General features: G+C 46.4%; 1 protein-coding gene and 1 long non-coding RNA gene across 5 annotated transcripts in view; one reads left to right on the forward strand and one right to left on the reverse strand.

Moving 5' to 3' along the window:
* LOC133493217 (uncharacterized) overlaps window positions 1-3,057 on the reverse strand; it is a 40,882-nt gene extending 37,825 nt beyond the window's left edge. Inside the window, exon 1 of the long non-coding RNA XR_009792897.1 lies at window positions 3,004-3,057. This is a non-coding gene — a long non-coding RNA (uncharacterized LOC133493217). The remainder of the gene's footprint in view (window positions 1-3,003) is intronic.
* The window catches only part of LOC133493198 (mitochondrial 10-formyltetrahydrofolate dehydrogenase-like), a 212,475-nt gene that overhangs the window by 161,602 nt on the left and 30,275 nt on the right, over window positions 1-20,598 (forward strand). For all 4 annotated transcript variants that reach the window (XM_061806244.1, XM_061806245.1, XM_061806246.1 and 1 more), the window contains one exon: window positions 2,811-2,909. In XM_061806244.1, the coding sequence (XP_061662228.1) occupies window positions 2,811-2,909 (99 nt within the window). The remainder of the gene's footprint in view (window positions 1-2,810; window positions 2,910-20,598) is intronic.

The raw sequence follows: 20,598 nt of genomic DNA on the forward strand, positions 1-20,598 counted from the left end.
TGGAGCAATGCCGCTCAGGGATGAGAATTTTCTGCGGATACGCAGAATTCCGAGTTTTATCAACTGAAAATGTCATTGTTGTGAAACGTGTAGATTCGTTGTGGGGAAAAAAATGCAACCTCTATTCTTCCCTCACTCATAAACAAGATATTTGAATTCCTTCACTTGAGGCTGGATCTCATCCCCAATTGGGAGAGGGCACGCAACCCTTTTCCACCTGAGGACCATGGTCCAAAATTTGGAGGTGCTGATTCTCTTCCCAGCCACTTCACAATCTATTGCGGACCACTCAAGTGAGTGTTGGAGATCCCGCCCGGATGAAGCCAACAGAACCACATCCGCTGCAAAGAATAGAGATGCAATGCTGAGGCTACCAAAGTCGACCCTCTCCATGCCTTGGCTGCACCGAGAAATTCTGTACATAAAAGGTATGAACAAAACCGGTAACAAAGGGCAGCCTTGACAGAGTCCAACTCTCACTGGAAATGGGTCCGACTGATTGCCAGTAATATGGAACAAACCCTGACACAGGTTGTACAGGGACTTAGCAGTCCATACCAGGAGTTCTGACCCCATACTTCCAAAACAAAAAACAAATAAAAACAGGTCTCACAGAGGGACGCGGTCGATCACCTTCTCCAAGTCCACAAAACACATATAGACTGGTTGGGCAAACTCCCATGCACACTCGAAGATCCTGCCAAGGGTGTAAAGCTGGCCTACAGTTACACGGCCAGGACAAAAACCACCTTGCTCCTCCTGAATCTGGCATCGACCACCTTACGGCCACACTCCAGTCAACTACCTCAGCAATGCAGACGCGGAACAACATCCACTCGGACTCAATGTCCGCCCCCACCCAGGGAACAGAAGCAAAGTTCTTTCGGAGTTGGGAGTTGAAATTCCTTCTTACAGGGAAGTCTGACAGCCATTCCCAGCAGACCCTCACAATACATTTGGGCCTGCCACGTCAGACCAGCTCCTTCCCCACCATTGAATCAAACTCACCAACAGGTCAGTTGACAGTTTTGCCCCGTACTCTCATGGGCGTGTCCTTCCTCGACCTGGTGCACACCTGCTCCAGTGAGCAGATGCACCCACCACCTGCTTCTTTTAGCACTGATTACGGTCTAGATATATTGCCAAGCATGTGGTCTGGTTCTTCACTAGATCGTTGTACTTTCATGGCACGTTCCCGCAACTACATGTCCTTGTCTTTGATCCTCTGTGTACCGAACTCCGCTTTGTTGATGACCTTGCCTCTCTGCCTTGTGATTCTGATACCGGTGCCTGTTTGGACTGCTTACCTGTGTATTAACCTTGGACTGAATAAAAATGTTTCCTGAACTCTACCTGATCTCGTGAGTCGTGCATATTGGGTCCTAACTTGTGTTCTGGTCATGACACAGTCAGCATATGAATAAAATTGAAATATGTAATTATTAATTAATTCTTCTTCTTTTCCTTTCGGCTTGTCCCATTAGGGGTCGCCACAGTGTGTCATCTTTTTCCATCTTAGCCCATCTTCTGTATCTTCCTCTCTAACACCCAACAGTCCTCATGTCCTCCCTCACCACATACATCAACCTTTTCTTTGGTATTTTTCTCGCTCCTTTGCCTGGCAGCTCCATCCTCAGCACCCTTCTACCAATATACTCACTATCTCGTCTCTAGACATGTCCATGACCATCGAAGTCTGCTCTCTCTAATCTTGTCTCCAAGACATCCAACTTTGGCTGTCCCTCAAATGAGCTAATTTCTAATCCTATCCAGCCTGCTCAGTTCGAGCCAGAACCTCAACATCTTCATTTCTGCAGATGTGATTTTTCCATTTATAAGTGGAATTCCATCTTTTTAAATTGCATGGATAAAAACAAAAAATAAAAATTCCAGACCAATGTAACTGCGCACTTGTCGCACATTCTCAGCGCACATGAAAATTGCTCCACCACAGCGAACCACAGCCTAATTTCTTCTTCTTTCAACACCGAAGCACATTGTCTCCTACTAGTTTACCTGACTCCGCCTCCCTCTGGTTCTTAAAGGGCTACACTCATAATTACAAACACTCATAATTACAAACACCACCATGTGTTATACCATATTATATATACATGTGTTTTAAATATACGAGGCAACATAACATTAACCTTAAAACTGTTTGGGAGCATCATTCAGCTTTTAACATGCATTGCTGAAGATATTCTGCAAGCATCCATTTTCTTTTCTCTGCCAACTAAGCCGATATCCTCCTCTTTTTTGTCTTCAACCCACAGTAGCTGATCGGCCACGACCGATCCGGTATGGGATTCGTTTGATGAATGCTCATATGTGTGGCACAGTTTTATGCCGGATGCCCTTCCTGAAGCAACCCTCTGTATTTATCCGGGCTTGGGACTAGCCTACAGATTGCACTATCTTGTGCTCCCCATAGGGCTTCAGATAGTCAAATAAAGACAATCAAATAAACAAAGTCACAAGGTACACAATTCACATACTAGCAAGGCTAATTAAAGTAAGGGTCCGAACACATATAAGATAGACGAAAAAGAGAGATAACAGAGATTCAAACCTCAATATCCCTGCAGTGTTTCACACAGCAGGATTGCAGAAAGTTGAAGTTGAGGGTTGTGTCCAGTGTCCTCTAATTATTAATTCATTATGAATAAATTTCCATTATGGAGAGGCATGTCTATATGAAACTAAGCTAAATGTCTCCCTCAATATGTGTATAGAATATGAGGTTTTAATTAAATATTTGTGAAACTATCAAGGGGTTTAATTCATATCTAAATTGTTGTCTTTTCAAGGGTATGAGCTCTGTGTATTTCAACAAAGGGGAAAACTGCATTGCTGCTGGACGTATTTTTGTGGAGGAGTCAATTCATGATGAATTCATCAACCGCGTGGTAAGTTGTATAATGTTGGAAAATGTGGTCTACACAAAGGTGTTACCAGAACCTCTGACCTCTAACAAATTTAAATAGTGGGATTTTTACCTACGTTAGTATGATTTGTCCCATAAAATTATGAGCCAATCATCTTCAGCTTTTCTTTCTTGTTTTTGTCCTGGTTGGCTGTCAGGTCAAACACAATGGAGCATCTGTATCCCTGTTCTTCCAGAACAGTTTTATGGTGTCACATTGGCATTTCAAGGCTTCCTCTGTGATTAAATAAAGTTTGAGAGTCAATCAGTTGATCAGAACAAGGTTTCTTGAGGGACAAAGACAAAAGACAGAGAGCTGGGTTAAAATAAAAAGTAAAACAATAATAATAATAATAAAAATAAATAAATCTGTACATATCTCCAACAAAGCAACATTAAATGTAGATATTGCCTGGGGCAGTAGCGCACCACCCTGTGACAGAAGGAGAAGAAACGAAACATGCAGGACATGGGTCTATTGAACAAAGGTATAAATGGTGGGATGCACAAACAATTTGCATATTCAGAAGTTATCTGTCGCAACAAGTGAGTGGCCCCAGAACCATTGAAAGCGTCCCAGAGGTGTGTGCCTGTGGGCACATGGAAATGAATTGACACCGTTTTTCATGCACCAAGACTGACAGTGATGTGCCATGATTGCTGTGCCTGCCTTATGGAGGCTTAGTACCCCACCCACCCAATCATTCAAGGGTCAGATCGGGCCCAGGAGTAGAAGAATATCAAGAAAGTAGTAATATTCAGACAATTTAACAACTTAACAACAAAGAATACTCAAAATACAAGGTACCCAATGAGCAACGAAGCAACTTGCAACCCATTACAAGGACTGACAAGAATTGAAAAAAAACAGTGTTAAATGCAGAGATTGACGAGAAATTGACAAACACCTGGACAGGACTTGAGTGGCTGGAGGCAGCTGATGGATCAACACAAGGGAGGAGGGAATATGTGAATAGATTGGACACAATTTACAAAACGACCACATGTGACACGGAACATGGAAAATAAACAGAACCAACCTAACCCAACCAAAACTGAGAACATGACAGTTTCGAGTATTGTAACACTTGAGAGCGATCTCAAAACCACATTTTGAAAGTCTTGTTTTTGTTTCAGTTTTAGGACAGACTAGGGATGATATGTTGAGAACGGTCTGACCAGACTGACTGCCAGTCTGACTAATTTTATACTCTTCAACTTCATTAATGTGACAAGAAAAAGAAGCACTGGATAAAAACAAAAATGACCTTCAATTCATGTGTTAATACCCTCCAGCACCTCCATATTGGCAACATTTGCGGTGTTGTGACTAACTCAAAAAAAAAGAAGCTTTTATTAAGGTCTTCAAAATAATGCATAACAGCCAACAGCCACGAAAAAGAAGCCTATCTCAAGCAGTTGTGTTTCTTGGCAACACATTGTATAGTCTTGTTGAGGATCCTGACTCGCTGGTCAGAGATCTCAGAGCCTGTCCTGTCCTGCTTTCTCATCCATTTAGAGAACCCCGACATTGCTCTGTAACCAACAAGTCGGCAGAATGTCTTTTTTTAAATCAGAGTCAAACTACTTAGGAGTTGTTCTTCTTCTCCCTTGAAACACAACAAAGAAAACTGCCCAAAAAGGAAAGACTGCATGAAGGCCTGCACAGTCGCCTCCATACCCACAGTTCACACTGGGGTATGATGGGTGATTGATGACTATTCAACAGAGAATAATCCCTCTGATCACCCACCATTAAAATCCACTCAGAAGATGACCACCTCAACCCTCAGGCAGCTGTCACTTCTCACCAACGAAACAGGGACATCTTTCGAGTGTTGACTGAAAGAACTTTACGATAGACTCCTTGTAATGTTACTCTAAAATACCCAAGTGTGTGTTTGTGTGTGTGTGTGTGCGCATGTGGATATATATCATTAATTGGACACTCTAAATTGCCCCTATGTGTGATTGTGAGTGTGGCTGTTTGTCTCTATGTGCCCTGCGATTGGCTGGACACCAGTACAGGGTGTACCCTGCCCATTGACAGCTGGGATACGCTCCAGTGCTCCTGCAACCCTTGTGAGGATAAGCGGCTAAGATAATGGATGGAATATACACACACACACACACACATCCATTTTCGAGCAGCCTCTTCTCACGAGGGTCACGGGTGTGCTGGGGCCTACTGGGGCCTATCGCAGGTGTCATCGGGCAGGAGCCATGGTACACCCTGAACTAGTTCCCAGCCAATTGCAGGACACAACCCTATATATCTGGTGCAGGGTGGATGCAGGCGCTTGAGCTGCTTTTACAACCCAAAAATCCAAACCCTCACCCCTACTATGCTCTAAACTTGCAACCAGGGAGTGGCTTTGCCCATTTCTGAGGCCGGTAGCACTGACCAGAGCAAAATTAAATAACCAACGACAAGCTAAGGCTAGCGACAAGCTCACGATAGCAATGAACTAACGCTAGCGACGAGCTAACACTAGCAATGAGGTAACTCTAGTGATGAGCTAACGCTAGAGAGGCCAATATTGGAGCACAAAAAAAGAAGACTACAACAAGGACTGTGAGGATGTTGAGGATTTAGAGGACGCTGGCTAAGTAGACACGAAATAGCGCTAGCGATGAGCTAACGCTAGCAACGAGCTAGCGCTAGCAAGGCCTACATTGGACCACAAAGAAGAAGACTACAACGAAGACTGTGAGGATTTAAAGGATTGAGAGGACACTGGAAAACTGGACACAACCCTCGACTTCAACTTGCTCCACGCCTGCCAGGTCAAACTCTATCGGAGTGGACCCCCATGCAAGATATCACCTCATGGGGTCTCAATTATCCTTAGAAAGGTGAGGAATTAGTCCAGGAAGACACGACAGGACTTGGTCAATAACCCGAAAAGAGCTGAGACCACTGTTTTCAAGGTGACTGTTGGTAATACACTAAGACGGCATGGTTTAAAATCATGCATGGGATGGAAGGTGCTTAAACCAGCACATGTCAAGGCCCATTTTAAGTTTGCCAATGACCATTTGGATGATACAGAGGAGTCATGGGAGAATGTTTTATGCTCAGATGAGACCAAAATGGAAATTTTTGGTCATAATTCCACTAACCGTTTTTGGAGGAAGACGAATGATGAGTTTGATCCCAAGAACAGCATTCCTACTGCAAGCATGGGGGTAGGAGTATCATGCTTTGGGGGTGTTTTTCTGCTCATGGGACAGGAAGACTGCACTGTACTAAGGTGAGGATTATATATATCCATATATTGTGAGATTTTGGGGAATAACCTCTTACCTCAGTTAGAGCATTGAAGATACCCATCTTCATGGCTGGGGCTTTCATCATGACAATGACCCGAAGCACAAGGCCAAGAAAATGAAGGAGTGGCTCCATAAGAAGCATAGCTAACCCTAACCCCAACCCTAAGACTCCAGACCTAAACTCAACAGAAAATCTTTGGAGGGACCTGAAACTCTGTGTTTCTCAGCGACAGCAGAAACCTGTCTTATCGAGAGAAGATCTGTGTGTTGGAATGGGCCAAAATCCCTCCTGCAGTGTGTGCAAACCTAGTGAACAAATACAAGAAACGTTTTACCTCTGTAATAGCAAACAAAGGCTACTTTACCAAATACTAACATTAGTTTTCTCAGGTGTTCAAATACTTATTTGCAGCTGTATCACACAAATAAGTTGTTCAAAAAATCATTCATACATATGATTTCTGGATTTTTCATTTTTGAATCTCTCTCTCACAGTGGACATACACCTATGATGAAAAATTCAGACGCCTCAATGATTTATAAGTGGGAGAACTTGCAATAATAGCAGGGTATTCAAATACCACATACACAACAGTATATACAGAAGATACAGTGCCTTGTGAAAGTATTCGGCCCCCTTGAACTCTAACCTTTCACCACATTTCAGGGTTCAAACATAAAGACAAAGTTTTCCTTTTTTGTCAAGAATCAACAACAAGTTTATACATTTTATACTTTTTGAAGAACTTAAATACTGAAAAGTGGGATGTGCAATATTATTCGCCCCCTTTACTTTCAGTGCCACAAACTCACTCTAGGAGTTCAGTGAGGAGCTCTGAATGATCCAATGCTGACTGATGATGATAAATAGAATCCACCTGTGTGTAATGAAGTCTCCGTATAAATGCACCTGCTCTGTGATAGTCTCAAGGTTCTGATTAAAGTGCAGAGAGCAACATGAAGACCGAGGAACAGACCTCAGGTCCGAGATACTGTTGTGGAGAAGTTTAAAGCCGGATTTGGATACAAAAGATTTCCCAAGCTTTAAACATCTCAAGTAGGACTGTGCAAGCAATCATATTGAAATGGAAGGGGTATCAGACAACTGCAACTCTTCCTCAAATCAGCCGTCTGTCGAAACTTTCACAACGAGATCATAGGACAACAATGAGTCTTACACTGCAGAAATCTAGTCTTTATGGAAGAGTGACAAGAAGAAAGCCATTTTTCAAAGATATCCATAAAAAGTCTCACTTAAAGTTTGCCACAAGCCCAGTCTCAGGTCTTTTGCAGACTCCAATAGTTTTTTTTTCCCCAGAATGGTCTTGGCTCCATTCATCTTCCCATCAATTTTAACCAACTTCCCTGTCCCTGCTGAAGAAAAGCAGGCCTAAAACACGAGGCTGCCACCACCATGTTTGACAGTGGGGATGTTGTGTTCAGGGTGATGAGCTGTGTTGCTTTTACGCCAAACATCATTTTGCATTGTGGACAAAAAGTTGGATTGTGGTTTCATCTGACCAGAGCGCCTTCTTCCACATGTTTGGTGTGTCTCCCAGGTGGATTGTGGCAAACTTTAAAATATGGGTGTCATGCTCTTGGCACCCAGCAAAGCTCGGCGGGGCTTTGTAATCGGCACTCACACACCTGCACCTCATGAACCCTAATGACTCTCAGTATGTGTAGGACCCGGGGGACGACTAATCCTCTGCCAGATCATTGCCTTTGATGCCTCGTTCCCGCACTCCCGTCTGCCTGACTTCTGCCTTCTGTGTACCGACACTCGCCTGTTCCCTGACCACCCTTGTAAGCCTGCCGCTACTAGTACTTCTGTTCGTTTGGCCTGACTTGCTGGTAACCGACCTCGGAACAAATAAAGACCTCCTTTGTACTGCCTGCCTGGCTCTTGCGCCCTCGAGCCTAGTTCGTGCAGAACGATCTGGCCAGAATATAGACCCAGCTGACTCAGAAGCCATCCGCCATTCACTACAAGTCCAAGGCAGACGCTTGACCGGAACGATTCTCAGGCAACTCAGGGAACGTCAAGCCTTTTCTCACCCAGTGCGACCTCCATTTCGAGTTGCAGGGGTCCGCCTTCCCCACGGACCGCTCCAGAATCGCCTTCGTCATTTCCCATATGAAGGGAAGGGCGGAGGCATGGGCCACTGCGGAATAGAGTCGCAACTCAGAGATCTGCCGTTCCTGGACGTCTTTCGTCTGCACACTCACCCAGGTGTTCCAGTATGCGGCGCCGGAACGTAGGGCAGGTGCTTCACTCATGACGCTCCGCCAGGGTCGTCACCGCGTCTCGGAATACGCCACTGAGTTCCGTATCCGCACCGCCGAGAGTCGTTGGAACGAGGACCCCTGCACGACGCATTTTTCCAGGGGCTCTCTCCGCAGATCCGCGCTCTTCTCATAGCCATGGATCTCCCTCCTTCGCTGGATGCTCTCATAGTGTGGGCCCTCAAGGTTGACCAGCGATTGGTCATGCAGGAGCAAATAGATGCTATGCGCGAGGGGGAGACTGAGGTGTCCAGTCCAGTTGCTGCCCGGCCATCAACGCTGTCTTCCATGGTGGAACCCATGCAGGTGGAGGTTCTCGGCGGAGGAGCGCCTGCGCCGTCGACAGGAGGGGCGCTGTTTCTACTGCGGTCGTCTGGGACACTTGATCCCACTCTGCCCAGTTCGACCAAAGCGCTCTGACATCAAGATCTCCACTCCGGTGAGTGTGCGGTATACCGCGGCGGAGTCAGGACGGTCACTTATGTACCTCACCCTGGGAACGGACTCTCGTTCATGTACTGTGACTGTATTTGTCGACTCCGGGTTAGATGCTAACCTGATAAATCCCCGCGTGGTCGAGGCGTTGGGTGCAGCGCCCTTCCCTACCCAACGGAAAGTTCCTCTGCCGGGTAACTCACCGCACTCCGACTTTTTGTATGGTCTTTTAGGACGCACACGCGGAGCGCATTAGCTTCCACGTTTTCGACTCACGTAGCAGCGATGTTATCTTGGGAAACCCGTGGCTCAAGGAGCACAATCCACACATATATTGGGCCATGGGTCAGATCAAGGCATGGGGCGAGGACTGTTATAAACGTTGTTTCACTGTTCAGGAAGACTGGAGGGTTCAAGTCGCACCTGTACGACTTGAGGAATCGAGTACCGCTTCGGAGCTAACCGCGGTGCCCACCTGCTATCACAACCTAAAAGAAGGTGTTTTCAGTGACTAAAGCGAAATCTCTGCCTCCGCATCGGCCATATGACTGTGCCATTGAACTCCTCCCCGGCACCTCCCCTCCTAGAGGGAAATTATTTTTCTTAACAGGACCGGAGCACCAGGCCATGAGGGAATATGTGGAGGAGTCGCTGGCCGTCGGCCTCACCCGTCAGTCGTCCTCACCTGCCGGTGCAGGGTTCTTCTTCGTCAAGGAGAAGGACACTACGCTACGACCCTGCATCCACCACCGACGACTCAACGAGGTCACAGTAAAGAACAGGTATCCTCTTCCGCTGACTGCCACGGCCTTTTAACTTGTCCATGGAGACCGGATCTTCATCAAGTTGGACCTGGGCAGTGCTTACCACCTGTTGCGGATCCGTGAGGGGGACGAATGGAAGAAGGCGTTCAACACCCCGACGGGACACTATGAATATTTGGTGATGCCGTTCAGGCTGACGAATGCCCCGGCAGTTTTTCAGAACTTAACAGAAATTAACGATGTTCTCCGGGAATTTCTGAATAAGAATGTTTTTGTGTATTTGGATGACATTCTGATTTTCTCGTCGGACCTGGCCTCCCACATCCAACAGGTCAGAGTGGTGCTCCAGCGCTTGTTACAACATCAACTGTTTGTAAAAATGGAGAAATGTGAATTTCACCGAGCATCCGTGTCCTTCCTGGGCTTCATCCTGGCGGAGGGGTAGATACATATGGATCCCGGGAAGGTCGACGCAGTGCCCACTCCCACCTGTAGGAAGGACTGCAGAGGTTCATCGGCTTCGCAAACTTTTACCGGAAGTAGAAGAAGAAGAAGAAACTTTAGTTCCGTTGCTGCCCTCTGCATGCTCTTACATCCCCGCACAGCACCTTTGAGTGGTCCAGGCTTTTGACAGACTCAAGGCTAGTTTCACCGCCACACCCATCCTCATCGTGCCGGACCCGGAGCGCAAGTTAGTGGTGGAGGTCGATGCGTCAGACTCGGGGATCGGAGCCATCCAAGCACCACCCGGGCATGGGAAAGACGCATTCAGCAGTCAAACTGAGGTTCTGGTGGCCCAACCTTAGCAAGGACTTGAGGGAATTAATCAACGCCTGCCCAGTGTGTGCGGCCAATAAGACGTCTCGCCGACGGCCCGTTGGAGAGTTGGGGCCTCTGTCCATCCCGTACCACCCATGGTCGCACATTGCACTAGACTTCGTCACCGGCCTACCACCCTCACAAGGGAACACTCTGGTGCTGTCTATAGTGGACCGGTTCTCTAAGATGGTCCACTTTGTGCCGGTCCCAAAGATCCCTTCGGCAAAGCAGACAGCCCAACTTTTATTAGACGAGGTGGTTCGCTACCATGGGTTCCCACGGGACATCGTCTCAGACAGATGTCCGCAATTCGTCGCGTGTTTTTGGAAGCAATTCTGTACCCTCATCGGCGCCTCCGCAAGTCTAACATCGGGCCATCACCTGGAGTCCTACGGCCGGACGGAGAGGGTCAATCAAGACTTGGAAACCAGACTTCGATGCTTGGCATCCAGGGACCAGAGCACATGGAGCCAGCACCTCAAATGGGTAGAGTACGCACACAATTTTCTACCCTCCACTTCGACAGGTATGGCTCCACTCCACGTCGTACACGGATACCCTCCCTCTCTGTTCCCTTCATTGGCCATGGACTCCGCAGTGCCGTCGGCCCTGGCGGTGGTACAACGCTGCAAACGGACCTGTGAGCCGCATGGGCAGCATCTACAAGTCCGCAGCGGACCGCAAGAGGAGAAATGCACCAGAACTCAAGGTGGGACAGCGGGTCTGGCTCTCCACCAAGGACCTGCCGCTGTGGATGGAATTTCGGTCCCAGGTTCGTTGGCCCGTTTCCGATCACCAATATTGTTAACCCTGTTGCCATGTCGCTCAAATTACCTAGGTCGATGAGGGTGCACCTGACTTTCCACATCAGCAGTCTGCGTCCGACCCATCCATCTCCACTGGTTCCTCCGGCCAAAGACCCCCCCCCCCCCCCGCCTCCGCATGGTGGACGGCGGCCCGGTGTATATGGTGCGCCGGTTGCTGTCCTCTCGCCTCAGAGGAAGGGGGGTCCAGTATTTAGTGGTCTGGGAGGGATATGGACCGGAGGAGCGCTCCTGGATCCCCTCTTGTTTCTTCGTGGACCCCTCTCTCATCAGGGACTTTCACGCAGCCCATCCTGATGCTTTCTGGGCCATCCAGAGCCGACTGTTGGTGGTGGTGGTGGTGGTGGGGGGGGATACTGTCATGCTCCAGCTGATTGTCGGGCGGGGCCAGGAAATCAGCACTTACAAACCTGCGCCTCATGAACCCTAATAACTCTCAGTATATATAGGACCCGGGGGACATCTAGTCCTCCGCCAGATCGTTGCTTTGATGCCTCGTTCCCGCAACCCTGACCACCCTTGTAAGCCTGCCGCTACTAGTACTTCTGTTCGTTTGGACTGACTTGCTGGTAACTGACCTCGGAACAAATAAAGACCTCCTTTGTACTGCCTGGCTGCCTCTTGAGTCGTGAATTTGGGCCACGTTCGTGACAATGGTGGGACAGATATGCTGTGACAGTTACGAATTTACGCACAGTAGCGGAGTATCTCAAAATGCAGTCATGCAACGCAACAAACTGGTAAATGCCAATGACACATTTACAAGTTAGTGTTTCAATGTGACAGAGCTGTGTGACAGGTGTCTGAGGTGGTACCGCCGAGGGCAGTGGTTTGGCCTATGGCCGAAATATATATATATATATATATATATATATATATATATATATATATATATATATATATTACTTGTGTACTTATTTCTGAAGTATAATTTGTCAGGGCAATAGAATATTTGATACAAATTTCGCTCAGTCTACGTTTTTCTGTCTGAGGTTTGGCAAAATTATTTTGGTTGTTTGGACTCATGTTTTAATTTTTCAAAATGTTATGATTGCCCTGTAATTACACTGGTCACCATTTTGAGACATCGGCTGAGTGCTTTCATTCCCCGACTGTCCATTTACATCCACATAGACTTCAAGACGGCAGATTTTCGATTCCAGAATTGACACCCTCTGCAGTAGTCTGTGGTAGTATTCAGTAGAGAAGAGAGGAATCTTGACGGCTTGTCTCGTTGCTAACACCAGGTTTGTGCTAATTAGCAGGCCACTCCAACGAAGTGATGAAATAACTGATTATCCACCAAAAAAAAAAGAAAAATACAGTCCCAGGGATTTAAAAGTATCCAGGAGTCGCTGGTTCTAAAAAATACATTTAGAAGAAAAACAAGCTTATCAACAAAAAAATAAGTCAACAGAGGCAAAGCAAGGAGAACAATAGCAAGAGGAAGGAAAAAAGCATCTGCACTGTACAAGAAGTGAGAGAGGAAATTCGATCCGAGTGAACCATGATCCGCGCCTCCATTGCTGAGATGGCTGTCCGGTGCTATAGCCATAAAAGGTTGTCATTGCCTGTAATGGCGGAAAACCCTAAACCCATTGGTGGACATAAACAGGAGCAGATGCCATCAAGCTGAAGAAGGAATCCTATCGGGCCTTTTTGGCCTATGAGACTCCTAATGCAGCTGATGGGTATCAGCTGCCCAAAGAGAAACTTGCTTTGGTTTGGTTATAAGGCCTGGTTGATACGCCTCTGCAACATTGCATAGACATCAGGTAAAGAGCCTTAAGATGGATGCCACATAGATGCCACACTGCAGTGGTGGTCCCACAGTAATACTGGAAGGTGTGTTGTAACTACAGGGACAGCACACTTTCCTGCCTCCCTGATTATGTCTATTCAGGGGTGCTGGAGAAGAAGTTTTGTTAGGAAGTCAAATCTCCGATTCAGGAGGAGTACTGTGGTTTTCATCCTGGCATAGCAATAGTGGACCAGCTCTTCACCCCCAGCAGGGTCCTCAAGGGTGCTTGACCACTCGCCCAACCAGTCTACGTGTTTTGTGGACTTGGAGAAGGTTTTTGACTGTTCCTTGGTAAGACCTGTGGGGATGCTTTGGGAATATGGGGTACTGGACGCAGTGATCTGAGCTGTTCACTCCCTGTACGACCAGTACCAGAGTTTGTTCTGCATTCTCAACAGCAAGTTGGACTCATTTCTGGTGAGGGTTGGACTCTGCCAAAACTGCCCTTTTTCACCATTTATGTTAATTTTTATGGACAGGATTTCTAGCCGCAGCCGAAGTGTAGAGGTGTCAGGTTTGGTGGGCTCAATTTTGCATCTCTGCTTTTGCAGATGATGTGGTTCTGTTGGTTTCATTATGCAATGATCTCTGAATCTTACTGGACCAGTTCGCTTCTGAGTGTCAAACAGTTGAGATGGCAATCAAATCTAAGACCATTGTCCTGAGTCGGTGGTGGCATGCCCTCTCCAGGTGGGAGATGAGATCCTGCTCCAAGTGATTGACTTCAGGAATCTTGGGGTCTTGTCCATTGGTGAGGGAAGAATGGAACAGAAATTCATTTTCAAGGGCAGAACACAGGAGAGGACCCAAATTAGGGATCGCAAAAAAACGCTTACTTTCATAATCGGTTTTAACCGAACACCTGTAGCAAAAAAACGATTAACCGGTTTTAAAATGGGTACCATTGTGGTGTTTACATAATTCACCCGCGGGACCTCAAGTTGGGTGCGGGGTTCCGCACGGACTGTTTTTGTTGTTGCTCTTCCGGAGTGACGAGTTCACAGAGTTCCCGCCGTTATCAGAGTAGTGTTTTGATGTCTGCCAATAAAACAAGTTTTGTTCCTCTGTCCTACACTCCGCCTCCGACTCCTTTTCTCCGGCGCTACACCATCAATCGTTAATTTACTCCGCGGGAATAGGGTAGTTTGTATACAATATTGGCAAACAAGCTTGTTGAATGTGGCTTTCCACAACACACTCGTGTAAGTAAAATTTTTGTTCTTTTTTTTGTAAAAATGTTTTAATGTTAACATTCTTGAAAAAAGTGGAAATGATATTGAAAAAATAGCGCAATGTGGAATACCGGAACCGGAAGAAACTGATTTCAAAAGTCCGATTACGGTTTCGGTTTTAAACAATCAAAAAACGGTAATAACCGATTAATTGTAACCGTTTGCGATCCCTAACCAAAATGCAGTACTCGTGAACAATATGAAGTTTGAGAAGAAGGTTTAAAGGCAGGCAAAGGTCAGTACACAGACAGGCAGTCCAGCAAGCAACAAAATACAAATCGTGAGGCAAAAGACAGGGTCAAAAACATAAAGCAAGGTCAGATCCATCAAAAAAAGTGGATTAACTAATGTGGGAACATGATAAGGTGCATACAAAGGTACTAAAAATGTACACGATACTTCTTTTTCTTTCAGCTTGTCCCGTTAGGTGTCGCCACAGCGTGTCATCTTTTTCCATCTATATACCTGCCCTCATGTCTTCCCTCACAACATCCATAGACCTGCTCTTTGGTCTTCAACTCGGTCTAATCCTATCCAACCTGCTCACTCCAAGAGAGGATCTCAACATCTTCATTTCTTCCATCTCTAGCTCTGTTTCCTTTTGTCACTTCAGTGCCACCGTCTCTAATCCGACATCATAGCTGGCCTCACCGCTGTTTTATCAACTTTGCCCTTCATCCAAGCAGACTCTTCTTTTACACAACACTCCAGACACCTTCCGCCGGCTGTTACAACATCTTGGGTCTGTTTCTTCACTTCCTTACCACACTCATCATTGCTCTGGATTGATGACCCCAAGTACTTGAAGTCATCCAACCACACTATCTCTTCTCCTTGTACCTTCTCATGTCCCACTCCACCCCTCTCATTCACGCATATATATTCTGTTTCACTTCGGCTAATTTCATTCCTCTTTTCCCGTGCATGCCTCCATCTTTCTAATAGTTCCTCCACCTGCTCTCTGGTTTCACTGCATATCACAATATCATCTGCAAACATTTTGGTACTAGGGGATTCCAGTCTAACCTCATCTGTCAGCCTATCCATTACCACAGCAATCAGGAAGAGAATCCCCCACCCCTGTCTGTCTCGCGGCCGTCCAGGCGAGGAGTTTGGCTGAACAGTTTAGGAGGTCGGCTAGAACACCAAGCAACAGGGTCCCTCTGGTGCGACTCAGGCGGACGCCTGCAAGAAGGGTGCCAATGCAAAAGCAGCTACCGCGGAGGCACAGTCGAGAGGCGGTGGCTGGTGACGCTGGTGCTGGTGGAGCACTGCCTAGGCATGCCTGATAGGCTGCCGCTGCTGCCACTGTTGCGGGTTAAAATGCAAAATGCACAGGTAGGGAGGCTGCGCCCAGAAGCAGTTGCGTGTGAGGTAGAAGAGGGAAAGACCACGCTAATGACAGTACCACCCACCTCACACCCCCAACAGCCCTGGATTCTCAGGATGTAAAGCATGGAAGTCCTTTATGAGGATGCGGTGGACAATAAATCTAGATGGAATCCAACACGAGATCAACAGACAGGTCGGTGCAGCATCTGCAGTGATGCGGACTTTATACCGGTCTGTTGTGGTCATGAGGAAGCTAAGTCGAAAGGCAAAGCTCTCAATTTAGCAGTCGATCTACGTTCCTACCCTCACCTATCGGTCTGAGCTGTGGGTCATGACTTGAAGAAACAAGATCTTAAATACAAGCGACTGAAATGAGTTTCCGCCGCAGGGGGTCCAGGCACTCTCTTAGAGATACGTTGAGAAGCTTGGTCATATGGGAGGGGCTCAGTGTCGAGCCACTGCTCCTCCGCATTGAGCGGAGCCAGATGAAGTGGCTGGGGTATTTGATTCGGATGCCTCCCGGATGCCTCTCTAGTGAGATGTTCCGGGCATGCCCCACTGGAAAGAGAGCCCGGGAATGGCCCAGGACACGCTGAAAAGACTATGTCTCTCGGCTGGCCTGGGAACACCTCGGGATCCCTCCGGAAGTGTTGGAAAAAGTAGCTGGGGAGAGGGGAGTCTGGGTATCCCTGCTGAAGTTACTTCCCCCGCGACCCGACCCGGAAAAGTGGTAGAAAATGGATTGATTGATTGAGGTCTGATGTTGCTCACAGTTGTCAAAGGCAGGGGCTGAGTGTGTTTGCTCAGGTACATACCGTAAGTTCTCATATATATTGCACAAAATTTTCCAAAAATATTTTCAAAAGGTCAATAGAGGGCATTATATTTAGGTATAGATTAAAAATAAAAAACAAAATCACATTGTATAGTGGGAATTTGCATGTTCTCCTCGTGCCTCTGCGTGAGTTTGGACTGACTTGCTGGTAACCGACCTCGGAACAAACATTAAAATAACATATTGAGGTCATAATTTATTAATGGTTACAATTTTACAGTAATGATTATGTTGCATAGTTTAACAGTAGGCAGAATATTATACTTAAACAATATAAAATCTAATCTATATCATATAAATCTTATCTTTGTCTCCCTTTTTTGCCTGGCAACTCCATCCTCAGCACCCTTCTAACAATATACTCACTCTCTCGCCTCTGAACATGTCCACACCATCGAAGTCTGCTCTCACTAACCTTGTCTCCAAAACATCCAACTTTGGCTGTCCCTCTAATGAGCTAATTTCTAATCCTATCCAACCTGTTCACTCCAAGCGAGAACCTCAGCATCTTAATTTCTCCAGTTCTGCTTCCTGTTGTTTCATCAGTGCCATCCTCTAATCCGTACAACACGGCCGGCCTCACCACTGTTTTATAAAGTTTGCCCTTCATCGTAACGGAGACTCTTCTGTCACATAGAAGACGAGACACCGACGGCACATTTCACCGCTGTTGCATACATGTCCTGTACAATTGAAACATATTTCTCCGCCACACCGGATTTGCACATGCAGTACCACAGTTCCTCTCTTGGTACTCTGTCATAGGCTTTCTCTAGGTCTACAAAGACGCAATGTAGCTCTTTCTGATGATCTCTGGGCTTTTCCACAGGCATCCTCAAGGCAAATAATGCATCTGTGGTACTCTTTCTAGGCATGAAACCATACTGTTGCTCGCAGATACTTACTTCTGTCCTGAGTCGAGCCTCCACTACTCTTTCCCATAACTTCATTGTGTGGCTCACCAACTTTATTCCTCTATAGTTCCCACAGCTCTGAACATCCCCTTTGTTCTTAAAAATGGGAACTAGAACACTTTTCCTCCATTCTTCAGGCATCTTTTCGCCCGCTAGTATTCTGTTGAATAAGTTGGTCAAAAACTCCACAGCCATCTCTCCAAATTGCTTCCATACCTCTACCGGTATGTCATCAGGACCAACTGCCTTCCCATTTTTCATCCTTTGTAATGCCTTTCTGACTTCCCCCTTAGTAATCATTTCCACTTCCAGGTCCTTCACTCTTGCCTCTTCAACTCTTCCTTCTCTCTCATTTTCTTCATTCATCAACTTCTCAAAGTATTCTTTCCATCTATTTAGTACACTACCGGCACCAGTCAACACATTTCAATCTCTATCCTTAATCACCCTGACCTGCTGCACATCCTTCCCATCTCTATCCCTCTGTCTGGCCAACCTGTAGAGATCCTTTTCTCCTTCTTTCGTGTCCAACCTGGTGTACATGTCTTCATATGCCTCTTGTTTAGCCTTTGCCACCTCTACCTTTGCCCTACGTCGCATCTCGATGTACTCCTTTCGCCTCTCCTCAGTCCTCTCAGTATCCCACTTCTTCTTCGCTAATCTCTTTCCTTGTATGACTCCCTGTATTTTGGGGTTCCACCACCAAGTCTCCTTCTCCCCTTTCCTACCAGATGACACACCAAGTACTCTCCTGCCTGTCCCTCTGATCACCTTGGCTGTCGTCGTCCAGTCTTCCGGGAGCTTCGGTTGTCCATCGAGAGCCTGTCTCACCTCTTTCGGAAGGCCGCACAACATTCTTCCTTTCTCAGCTTCCACCACATGGTTCTCTGCTCTACCTTTGTCTTCTTAATCTTCCTACCCACCACCAGAATCATCCTACATACTACCATCCTATGCTGTCGAGCTACACTCTCCCCTACAACTACTTTACAGTCAGTAACCTCCTTCATATTACATCGTCTGCACAAAATATAATCTACCTGCGTGGTTCTACCCTTCAAAGTTCCTTCCCTGGATGCCGTACTTACCCATCACTTCTTCATCGCCCCTGTTTCCTTTACCAATATGTCCATTACAATCTGCACCAATCACAACTCTCTCGCTGTCTGGGATGATCAGAACTACTTCATCTAGTTCCTTCCAGAATTTCTCTTTCAACTCTGGGTCACATCCTACCTGTGGTGCATAGCCGCTAACCACATTATACATAACACCCTCAATTTCAAATTTTAGTCTCATCACTCGATCTGATACTCTTTTCACCTCCAAGACATTCTTAGCCAGCTCTTCCTTTAAAATAACCCCTACTCCATTTCTCTTCCCATCTACTCCGTGGTAGAATAATTTAAACCCTGCTCCCAAACTTCTAGCCTTACTACCTTTCCTTTTTCACATGCAGTACCACAGTTCCTCTCTTGGTACTCTGTCATAGGCTTTCTATAGGTCTACAAAGACGCAATGTAGCTCCTTCTAAACTTCTCTATACTTTTCCATGAGCATCCTCAAGCCAAATAATGCATCTGTGGCACTCTTTCGAGGCATGATGGAAATGATTGTCGTGAACACTTTTTCCAGAAGAGGCAGGAAGTGACTTACAAAAGCGGAGGTATAAGCACGCAGGTGAATTTTTTTTTTGTGTGCAGATGATGTAATCTGAGCGAAGTAACTGACTGTAAAGTAGGGGTAGGGCAGAGTGTAGCTCGACAGCATAGGATGGTGGTGTGTAGGATGACTCTGGTAGCTGGTAGGAAGATTAAGAAGACAAAGGTAGAGCAGAAAACAATGTGGTGGAAGTTGAGAAAGAACGAATGCTGAGTGACCATCCGGAAAGAGGTAAGACAGACTCTCGAAGGACAGGAGGAGCTCTGTGACTGGACTACTACAGTCAAAGTGATCAGAGTGACAGGCAGAAGAGTACTTGGTGTGTTGTCTGGTAGGAAAGGGGGGTAGGAGACCTGGTGGTGGAACCCCAAAATATAAGACGTCATACAAGGAAAGAGATTTGCGAAGAAGAAGTGGCACAGTGAGAAGACTGAGGAGTAGCACAAGGAATACATTGAAATGAGACATAGGACAAAGGTAGAGGTTGCGAAGGCGAAACAAGAGGCATATGATGACATGTACACCAGGTTGGACACGAAAGAAGGAGAAAAGGATCGCTCCAGGTTGGCCAGACAGAGAGATAGAGATGGGAAGGATGTATAGCAAGTAAATGTGATTCAGGATAGCAATGGAAATATGTTGACTGGTGCCATTCGTGTGCTAAGTAGATGGAAAGAGTACTTTGAGAAGTTGATCAATGAAGGAAATGGGAGAAAAGGAAGAGTAGAAGAGGCAAGCACGGATGACCAGGAAGTGGCAATGATTAGTCAGGGAGAACCTAAAAAGGCACTGAACAGAAGGAAAAATGGAAAGACAGTTGGTCCCAATAACATCCCAGTGGAGGTATGGAAGCAATTTGGTGAGTTGGCTGTGGAGTTTCTGACCACTAGCAGAAGAGAAGATGCCAAAAGAATGGAGGAAAAGTGTTCTTGTTACCATTTTTACGAACAAAGGTGATGTTCAGAACTGTGGTAACTACAGAGGAATAAAGATGATGAGCCACACAATTAAGTTATGGGAAAGAGTAGTGGAGGCTAGACTCAGGACAGAAGTAAGTATCTGTGAGCAACAGTATGGTTTCATGCCTAGAAAGAGTGCCACAGATGCATTATTTGGCTTGAGGATGCTCATGGAAAAGTATAGAGAAGTTTAGAAGGAGCTACATTGTGTCTTTGTAGACCTAGAGAAAGCCTATGACAGAGTACCAAGGGAGGAACTGTGGTACTGCATGCGCAAATCCGGTGTGGCGGAGAAATGTTTCAATTGTACAGGACATGTATGAGGGCAGCAGAACAGCGGTGAGATGTGCCGTAGGTGTGTCAGAAGAATTTAAGGTGGAGGTGGGACTCCATCAGGGTCCGCTCTGAGTCCCTTCCTGTTTGTGGTAGTAATGGATAGGGCTGACAGATGAGGTTAGACCGGAATCCCCTTGGACCATGATGTTCGCAGATTATATTGTGATCTGCAGTAAAAGCAGGGAGCAGATGGAGGAACA

The sequence above is a fragment of the Syngnathoides biaculeatus genome, chromosome 20 (genome assembly GCF_019802595.1).
Source record: "Syngnathoides biaculeatus isolate LvHL_M chromosome 20, ASM1980259v1, whole genome shotgun sequence".
In the NCBI taxonomy this organism is placed as follows: Eukaryota; Metazoa; Chordata; class Actinopteri; order Syngnathiformes; family Syngnathidae; genus Syngnathoides; species Syngnathoides biaculeatus.